General features: G+C 47.5%; 1 protein-coding gene across 2 annotated transcripts in view; it reads left to right on the plus strand.

The window, feature by feature from the left end:
• The window catches only part of LMO1 (LIM domain only 1 (rhombotin 1)), a 57,344-nt gene extending 48,333 nt beyond the window's left edge, over positions 1 to 9,011 (plus strand). For both annotated transcript variants that reach the window (XM_009582494.1, XM_009582495.1), the window contains exons 3-4: positions 3,622 to 3,747; positions 8,566 to 9,011. In XM_009582494.1, coding sequence (XP_009580789.1) covers positions 3,622 to 3,747; positions 8,566 to 8,671 — 232 coding nt within the window. In that variant the 3' untranslated portion in view covers positions 8,672 to 9,011. The remainder of the gene's footprint in view (positions 1 to 3,621; positions 3,748 to 8,565) is intronic.
• The last annotated feature ends 1,404 nt before the right edge of the window (positions 9,012 to 10,415 follow it).

Raw genomic sequence — 10,415 nt, forward strand, 5'->3', positions numbered from 1 at the left:
ACCCTAAGGACCCTTTACCATTCTCCCCCCGCCCTCCCCCAAACCTACAGGGTGCTGTTGACTTTACTACAGTTTGAATTAACTTTGGGTGTGTTCACGGAACAGGTGAGGTCTGGATCATCATGCAGAAGACCACTCTTTAGCCCAGACGAGACTAAAAGAAGCATCCTTCGACAGTTGCCTACCGCTTCCAGGAGCGCTCCCTTCTTTTCCCATTAATTCATTTGCATTCACTGCTGCTCCTGTATGCCAATTAGCTTTAATTTTTACTATACACACCGACATCAGTGGTGAATGAGAACAGCCCGTAGCGGGGTTTTTAGTGTGTCTATAAACTACAGAAAATTGTCCTTGGACAAACTCCTGCTTTTAGACTGGCTGACAACAATAGACATGGTTAAGTTCAGGCTAAGAGCCATTAAACATAATTACTACCACAGGGTAAAAGTTTAATTGTGCTAAATTTTAAATCTGCATAGTCTATGCTTATTTACAAGCTCGCTTAGGTCTTCCTGTTACATAAGGGGGAACAAATCCGTACTTAAAAATTGTTGCCTTTTAACTTCAAAGGGAAATGAAAAAAAATGGGTTTTTTAGAAGAAGCAAAACAACTCCAAACTGAAACCTTCCAGCTTCTTTTATGCCAATAGCTCCAAGTAAGTAGATGATGAGCATCTTTTGATAGGTTTTTCTAATGCGCTTCAACTTTGTGTGCATGAATGTGCGAGAGAGTATTGCATCTGTTAGGAAGGTGTCTGGGGGACAGAATGCAAATCAGTTTGTTCATGTGGGGTTATTTTAAATTTAACCACAGATGGGGCTTGGGGTGGAAGATTTTCCTCCTGCTCCTTGTCTTCTCTCCCTCCTCCAATAACGTAAACTCCCCACCTCAGAAAGTTTCAGCTCAAGTAGCTTCTGGGTAAGTAGGTATCAGAGGTGGCAGGTTTTTTATAACCAAACAAAAAAGGCAAAAGTCTGTGTTCATTTTGCTTTTTCTTCCAGCAGATTAAAAAAAAATCACGTTCACTGAGCTACAAGTTACAGCTTATTTTTAGAAGCATGGTGAATATACAGGGCTCTAAATCACTCCCTGAAAAGCAGATTAAAATTGGGAAGTGCTAGAATAAGTGTGAAACGTTCATCTGTTGGGAAAGGGAGGGTATGGAGGACTGTGAAACTTGATAGAAGAGAAAAAGATTAGCACGCTGACTAGCTGGAAGCTACGTTTATGTAGACATTAGAAGGCAACACGATTTCAGCTGGACAGAACATAAGCTTCAGATCTTATGCAAACAATCAAAGCTGTTTAACAATTGGTTTACCCCCAAAACCCCTGAAAGGAGACAGGTGAATACGATGCCAAATACATTTTTCATGTTTCTTAAGCTAACTGTTTAAATAGTTAAGTGAACATCTGTCCAAATTTCCCCATCATTTCCATTTAGAAAAGTCTCCTATTTGAAGGCTGAAGAAAAGCGCCTGCTTAACAATGCAAATGGTGCTGTCTGGGGCCCCTTTATTTTGTTTAATCTAGATTGAGCTCCACACAACTGTGATGCTAATGAATAATGGATATTTTATACTTGTGCATGTAGCAGTGCTGGGCACAGAGCAAATCTAGGATTAACCTCCCACTTTCCCTGCCTAACACGTATCGGACTCATTTTTTGAGTTTGCTGTGACTTGGGTACTCTAAAAACAGATGCCTGGTTTTACGGAAAATGGCAAAACCCCGGCAAAAGCTGTCAGGTTTTGCTCTGCCCAAGTGAGGTGCCGTGGAAGGGAGCAGCTACGTCGGGGGAGGGAGGAAGGGGTGTCTCTATTAATGGCTTGATTTGCGAGCGGGTACTGAATGAGAGCCAGGGCGTCTCAGGGTGGAGACCTGTTCGCTTTTCAGTGCCGCATTTTTTCAGTCCTGTCTGCTGGCGTTAGGCAGCCAAGCACCGCGCTCAGCTGCCTCCCCTGCCTGCCTGCCTGCGGGAGCAGGGGCAAGCCAGAGTCAGCTTGCAGGGAGAAAGGGGCTGCCCCGTTACCGATTCTATGGTCCGAGTTTGCCAGTGCGAACTACATAGCTGGGATTTTACTCTGCCTTCCAGCCCTGGTATGATGGATCATATCGTATGGGGGGAAGAAACTTTGGTACTCCATTGCGATTTTTCTGTCGCACAAGTGTTTCCGTTGGTTTGTGTTGTTTAACTTTCAGGGAAAATGTAGTGCTGTTTCTTCATAGGAAGTCTTGGGGTTTTCCAGCCAGGCGTGATGAAAGACCACAGATACCACTTCTAATGAAAAATAAGGGTAGCCTTTTTTTATAGCTGAAGAGCAAGCTGACTCTGTAGCACGGCGCTGTGCAAGGGTGGGAGAGTTGTGTGAAGGTTTCTGTAACATTGCTGGGTGTTTTAATTCACAATTACTGGCCAGTAATAATTAGTATTGATTAGCTTGGCAAATTGCAGGTTTAGAAATTGGTTATAGATTTTCCTGATGCTTCTCGTCTGCCTGTTGTGGAATCAGCCAGAACCAATGGCTTGAAACAAACCTCAAGCCCAAATCTATCTGCGGGCAGTGACGCGTTGCACGCGCAGAGCTAATGGGAGGCTCGTCGCCCCAAGAATACAATTTTTATCATCTCCTAAGCAAAGTAACTAACCACATGCGTATTGACCACAGTCTCAGGTGAAGTTTGGTTTTGTCAGCCTGTTGATTCATGGCCTGGCCGGTTCGTGTGGCTTTATCGTCGCAGTGGCATGCTGTCCCTGGCACGCACAGGGGTCTGCGGGGACATCTTGGAGAAGCGGGCCGAGGGAAGGACGCTGCAGTCTTGGTTGAGTCCCCCGGCGGGAGCTGTAACATCAGCAGACATCTGGGGAGACAGATAGCGAAAGCCAAGATGAAAACGGCAAAGCTTCCAGTGCTGAAGGGCTGTCCTCGAGGACCGAGGAGCTGAAGTGGAATGGCTGAGCAGGCTATTCGGGCTGCGGTGGAAGGGCTTAGCTGGCTCCCGGGAGGGATGTGGAGGCAGGAGGAGGGGGACACAGCCAGGGAGGAGGGCTTGCTCTCTGAGATGCCTTGCAAAATGCTGTTGTACTCATTGCAAGAGAAACTGTGCTTTTTCATTTTAAACAGCAGGTAAGTGAGCTTCTTCTTGAGCTATATTCTAGCTTTGCCTGCCAGGGTTGGCAAAGTTTGCAGGTCTTCTGCGTCTTGCTGCGAGAGGCTGCCAGCCTGTCCCCCCGTTAGGCTGCGGCCAAGCGCAGACGGGACAAGCACGCGCAGAGGACGGGCAGCTCCGAGCACCTGCCCCACCGCTGCAGAGAGGCAGATAGTTTTTGACTGAAATTTTGTGAGCCCCAAAATAGTGCTCTAAGTGTTTAATGCTTTTCTCCATTAGACAGCAAATTAGCCCTAGGCTCGCAAACCAAATGAAGTTTCATCTCGACAATCGGAGCCTGCTCACCAGGCAGTTTTAGCCCAAGTTCCTGCACACTGGTTGGTCAGCGAAATGAAGACTGCAACTTCTATTTATTGGTGCAATACAGTATTTGATACTGCTAATTACACTTAATTAGTCCTTCCACCATTTAATTAAAATGGCTTCTAATGATTGTGCTTCTTTGGCAGGCTCTTTGGTACCACCGGGAATTGTGCTGCCTGCAGTAAACTGATCCCTGCCTTTGAGATGGTGATGAGGGCCAGAGATAATGTTTACCATTTGGACTGCTTTGCCTGTCAGCTCTGCAACCAGCGGTGAGGACACGGTTATTATACACACAAACACAAACTAATTTATACCTCTGCCCGCAAAATAGGGGAAATGTTTGATCCACGCTACCTGTCTGGGGCTCACAGCCTGCTGGCGTGACTTGGGCTGGTTTATTAGGCTGACCTGGGTGATGCATGTAAGTAACTGTAGCCCCTTTACTGCAAACCCCCTTGTAGCTGGTGGGAGTTGGGGGGGTGAGGGGGGCACACAGACTGCAGATCTGGCCACGGTTGCATGCAGCACAGCTGCTGCTGAATAAAAAAAAATGCTTCAGCATCCTTTCAGGATCTGCCCTCCTTGCAGAACACAGACGATGGAGACTGGACCTCTTCTGGCAAACTGACGTTATTTTGCTTAAATCGGGTTTCTGACAGGCTCAAAACTGGGGACAGCAAAGCAGAAGGAGAAAGAGAAGGGACGGGAAGGAGAAAAATATTCTAGATAAGCCCTTTTCAACACTAGGAACAAATCCCTTTAGTTGTTGTGTAATTAATAGGGGATCTTGGTGGTGTAATTTTGAGTGGGGCTTGTGTATTTCTGCTGGGTTTTACCCAGTGAAAAATGCATGTCAAGGAGTATAATGAAGGGTCATGTGCAAAGTCTTCCCTCAGGCTACCTGTAGCTCGCTGAATTCGGGAGGGCTGTGAAAAATCTTCCCAGCACCCTGTTTGTTGGTGATTGTAGGCAGAATGGAAGCCCATGGAGCCAGACATGATACAGTGTGGCCTTCTGGTGCGTCCATCCATCCTTGTCCAAGACAGACCTGAAAATGCTTGTTGTTCTTACTGCTTTAGTGAGGCTACAGTGACTGCCCAGGGCCTGAGGGCTGCGCTGGGGTGCATGTTCTGGACTTGTGGTTGTGTTTCCCAAAGATGAAACTAGGAGACAATGCTTCAGCTCATGTGAAGGTGTGAGAGAGATAGTGATGGGAGAGAGATGACAAAACTCATGGAACCTAATTCTGTAAAGGTCAAGTTAAAAGCCTGACTTAAAAATTCATCACTCTCTTGCCCTAAAGCAAAAGTCACAGTGGGATCTCTAATGAAGTAGCCATACTCAGTGTGTGTGTGGATGCAAACCCCTGCCACCTTTCCCTCTAAACTTAGGAGACCATGTAAAATGGGGCCTGATTCTCCTTCCGTGCCCTCTGACAGTGGTTTCGTTCATGGGGATGAATGGGGTTGCAGCTGGTTGGTGCCAGAGCATGGAAGAGGAGAACCAGGCGAGCAGTCTGTAGCTCAGGTGGCTTTACTCGATCACGTTATTGAAGGCAGAGGCGGTGTTTGTTCGAGGTAGAAACCTCTCCTATTAATATTGGCAGTGTCCACAGGCACGGTGGCAGCGCCGGGGCGGCAGTGACATCTAGTGGCTCCTGGCCTTGGGCTCCTTTCCCGAAGCCACGCTAAATCTTTCGGTTGCCCGGTCTTGTTTTGCCACTCTTGAACATGCTTCTGCAACAGCCGTGATTCCCGATCAGCAGCATGTGACTGCAGAGCTAATACGTTCCCTCCCCGAGATGGTCTCTCTTCACACAGCTGACATTGCTGGTGGTTCGTGGGGTTTGTCTCCAGACTCAGAAGCGTTGCGGGGTGCTGCCAGGCTCAGCCCTCAGGCCCAGCTTTCTGCAGCCTGCCGAGGAAGGCCGGGCAGAAGAGGGGTGCTCCCAAACTCCATGCCGATACGAGGGCTAGAGCATCTCAAATGTCCCTTCTGGCAGAGGCAAGTCACAGCTCTGGGCTGCACAGGCAGGAGTGCTGAGTTGGCCTTGGAGTCTGTAGGAGGAGTATTTGTCATCAAACCCCTACTTTACCCTAGCTTCTCTCATGGAAAAGCCTAGTACCACCTAGTTTTCATTTTCAGGAATTTCTTTTAAATTTCACCCTTTATTACAAAGGCTCCAAAGCACCTTTCTCCCTCTCTTCCCTCTGCGACTGCTAACACTGTTACTGCACTCAGTGCAAAGTGCGGTCTTGCTCTGCCCTTAAAATAACCTCCATGCGCTGTCACTGCCTGGCAGGAAAGCGCAGTGATCCCCCCGTTCTGGCAGTCGCGCATTGATGCACGAGGGATTTCCCCAGTTTGGGAGGAGCTGAGTTGTTCTGAAAGATGGGCTGAGTAGGCAGCGTAGAGCTATGTGTAGATTGTTATTTTTGGCTGAGATCAGAAGGCTACAAACTTTTATGACTTATCCTCTCAAGATTTTGGCGCAAAAGGGCAGAATGGCACTGCTCCTTTAACAGATGTCATCGGAAGCTGAACTGAGAACAGTGAGTTTAAGTAACCCTAAAGTCAAAATTGCAGAGGTGGATGCCAAAACTAGTTCTGAATTGGAATCCCCACCTGAAATCCCACCTCGTTCTTCAGCTATGAAAAGATTTGATTATGAAGATCTTTCTCTAGTTCTCCTCCAGCTTGCCCTTCTATAGCTAGACTCTGTCTGTGTAGAGTGTTAAATCCATCAGGGCAAAATCTCTAATATTTTTACCAAGTGTGCAGTATTTTCATTAGCTTCATTCTCCAAAACATCAGGTTTGCAGCAAGTCCTACAAAGCTACACAGCCTACCGTGCTTTAAACTGTTATAAGGTCGACACTGCGTGTCACAATACTGAATAAAAGTTGGTCACCACTGTAACTGGCTAATAGGTCAGTATTACAAGGGCTGCAGGAAATCCAGCCGCTTGTGTTGCCATTATCTAAAATGTGGTTTTGCTTGGAAGAAAATCACTCTGTAGAAATGGCAGGGTAGGTTCAGCGCCTGTTTCTCTCTGCTGCCGGCTGGAACTCGGTCAGCCAGACGGGCTCTGCGACAGACCTGCTCCAAGCATGGGGGCTGGCAGTGGGGTCCCACGTCTCGCTCTGAAGAGAGCTGCAGGTTGGGGTGCATGAAACTGCGTCTGAAGTTGCCCTGTTAAATTCTCTGTCTCTAGTTGCGATGCATCAGCTGAAGAGATCCCAGTTTACCGCTGGGTTTGCAGGACTGGCAGGTAGAAAGAAATAGTCGCCTTTCCAGTGAATCAAGCCCTTCTCCCAGAACTTCATAGGGTCTCAGTGTACTCCTGCTGTGCATTTTAGCTCCCATGTGCTCATTCACACCCCCCAACTCCCTAGTTCTCCAGCTCCTCCTTTGGCTCCTCTAGACCCAAACCAGGTTTGGCAAGAGACAGCTGTTGGTGATGCTGGTGGCAAGAGTAATTTTTGCATTTCTCTTCCTGGAGCTTTATATTGTACTTAAGGTAGGAATAAGTAGCAGAAAGCAAGTAGCTATGTCTGTTATTTATCGTGAGTAAACCTACTGGTGGGGAAGGTGGTTTTCAGGAGAGTGTGTGCAGAACAGCTTTTAGCATAAAAGCTGTTAATTTAAATTGAGATTAATTTTTAGCTTTTTAATACACAAAAAAGGTTGAATTTCAGAACTACTAACGCACATGCTGCAGAGGGAAGAAGATGGGAACTCTCCAGTGAAATCATATGAAGTGGGAACCAATGCCCAGTTTTCTCTGTAGCAGCTTGGCAAATTAATCAGTTTGTTTGCAGGTGTCCAGTTGGAGAAAACTTGTGCCTGTGTCGGACCTATAAAGGAGCTCTAAAATGACCACTCCTGTTCCTGTAGCACAAAATGGAGTTTTATGGAGATGCTCTACCTGAAGCTGCCTGGGTTACAAATCTAGAAAGCATTTTAGACAAGGAGTAGGCAACGTTCCTGCCAAAGCCCTGCCTGGCAGCAGAGGAAATGGGCGTTTGAGATCAGCTCAGTCTCCTGCGGACCGCATCATTGCCACTACTCTTCCTTCAAAGCCCAGTAAATATTCGGCCTTGCCAGAGGATGGTACCTCCCCCTTCCTGTCGGTTCAGAGCTGCCTTTCGGCGCAGGGGCCGGGGTGACGCTCTGCTTTAGGGACCTGGGGCTGATTTAGGACGCAGCGCTTGGGGCAGGGAGGCGCAGCCGCCTCTGGTCTGTCCTGGCCCTTGGTGTGATGGACAAAACCCAGCCCCTGAACTGGGTGCAAAGAGCATTACTTGTTATCTTAAGAAGTAAAGATTAGCTTCTGATTCTTGAGCAGGTAGGCAGGGCGGAAAAGCTATTGGCTGTCAATTCACACCTCTCAGATCTTATATGTAGAACTTTTTTGACCTTAATGGTCAAATAAAATTGTTAAATATCACAAGCCTCTCTGTCAACTTCAATACAAACAGAACAATTTACATGGTATATAGAGAGCAGTGCCCTTCGCTCAATGAAGATAAAGGTTAGGAGTCCAGCCACCAGGAAATTTCTATTTATTGTTCCGCACTGTACACAAGGGGGTGAGGAAAGACTTAATAGCCAGTCCTTGCCTGGAAATTAGTGTAAATAGTGCCTCACCCGAGGGAACCGTGGAAATGTGGATACCAGCAAAAACTTCAAATAGTCTCTGTGTAATATTGCCCGTTTGATTTCCCGGCTGTAGAGCTGATACCTCTCGTCTGCAGGGACAAATCCCTTAACTGCTCGCGGCCTCCTCCGGCCGCTGGTGCGGGACCCGGCAGAGACCGGACCTGCTCCCTGAGCTGCTTTGTACAACTATGGCTGGGAGCTGAGCACCACCGTGCCAGGAAAAGAGATGGCAAAACCCCAGGGCTTGCTTGTGCGGGGAAGGGGAGCCGGGGGAGAAGGACACGGGCTTCCCGGGTCCTACACCACCGGCAGAGCTGGAAATCAAATTCTGGTCCCCAGGGTCACCTTCAGACCCAAACTCCCTCAAATTCCCCCTGTTCTAACCTCTGTTCATACTTACACCGTTAATTCTTTTTATCTTCCAGATTCTGCGTGGGAGACAAATTTTTCCTGAAGAACAACATGATCTTGTGTCAGATGGACTATGAGGAAGGGCAGCTGAACGGGAGCTTCGAGTCCCAGGTTCAATAACAAACCCTGCTTCGCTGAAGCACTGTGGGATGGGCGCTCGGCTGCGCGAGCAGCGAGGGTGACTGTCAGCTTGCCTGCAATATTTTTTTAATTCTTGGTCCAGAGAGGACTATATACATCGTAGTACTTTCCCCCCCAACACAAAGCAGTTACAATTTTAGATGTACAGTTGTGCCTGCTTAGCTGAGCACTGCATTGCCTGTATGTTTGTGAGTTTTTGGGGTCTGGGGGAGGGCTCTGTACAGTCTGTTTTCTGTATATAAACTGGAACATTTATTTTATGAAAAATGTAATGCAATTTTATTACTGGTGTGAATTAAAAATTATGAATGTTTCCTGGTCATCTGAGCTGTGGTTTGTTCCCCATGCTGTGAAAGCCTGTATTTCCTGTGCTTGATGTTGAGCAGACTATTAGAAATATATACACAGATCCCTGGAAGCTGCATGAATAAAAGCAGAGGCAGGAGTTCACACACACAAACAGGGGGAAGAAATGCTGCTGCAGAGTTAGACCTCTCTGCTTGCAGAGACTTGTGTCCAAAAACCTGCTGTGCTGGACAGCGGGAGGGAATGAGCTGTGGGCAGGTGATGGCTGGGAACCGTCAGTGTCGCTGGCCGGGTCCCACCGAGGCTGCCGTGCAGTCCTGAGTTGCTGGCTGAGCGTCGCCTTGCTTTTCATCTGTATGAATTTAGACAGAGCATTTCCGTGGCTAGGAGTGCCTGTTGGCCAACTGATACAGTGTCTCCAGTCTGGGCTGGGAGGAACAGGCTCCCTCCAGCCCTGCCAACAGGTGCCCGGGCATTGATCAGAATATTAATTTCAAGGCTTTGATAGGCAGTGGCGTTTTCCTGTGGGGCATCTCTTCTCCAGGTCTGAGCTGCTGTGAGGGCTGATGTCAGGGTTCGAACGCGACCGGGCGCTGACGCAGCATCCCTTTTCGCAGCCCTTTTTGCTTACTCTGTGCCAGGTGCTTTGACCTCCCACACAACGAAAGCGATCGGATTTGAAGCATCTCTCGTAGAAAAGCTCTGAACTGTGTTCCTGCTGCGGTGCTTTGTGCAATGATTTTCAAGGTTATGCAATTCACGTGCAACCCACTGGACTGTTCCGGACACATTTCTTTGTATGGTGAGTGTCACTTGAATACAGTGCACCAGTAGCTGTAAAGGATGGCTGCAATTCTGTTTATTTTGTCGTCTTGCTTTTTCTTAGATTTACCCCACTTTCCTCTAACAAATAGACACCGAGTACTTTTTTTCTGACGTGACTTAATCGGTTACTGGTCCTGGATGGCATGTGTGTTCTCTGAATTGCAAACACCACATGCAGTGCAGCTTGGTGCTGCTCTGCCTGTTGCATTGAAATGCTTTTATTTACATCTATGTTGAATAACGGCTAAACAGAAACAAAACACCGCTTAGTATGCTTCGAAATATTACCTGTCATCTGAAGCTACCTCAGACGTGGATTGATTGAGTGATTTTTCTTCATAAACAGATGTTTTGGGTTGGGAGAGCTATGATAAAATGTGTGGTCCCATCCCCTTTTATTCCCATAGAAATGGAATAGCAATTAAAAAGCCACCTATAGCCACCTATGGATAGGTGACATTTTAATTGCTATTCCATTTTAGTGCCATTAGGAGGGGAGGGGGTTGTCTTTGGAGAAACTGTGGAGTTGATGCTTTTTTGTAGAGGCTATTGCAGGTGGCCACACTGGGGCTACTGAAGGAGCAGCTTGTTG

Source organism: Fulmarus glacialis, unplaced genomic scaffold (assembly GCF_000690835.1).
Source record: "Fulmarus glacialis isolate BGI_N327 unplaced genomic scaffold, ASM69083v1 scaffold24737, whole genome shotgun sequence".
Classification (NCBI taxonomy): Eukaryota; Metazoa; Chordata; class Aves; order Procellariiformes; family Procellariidae; genus Fulmarus; species Fulmarus glacialis.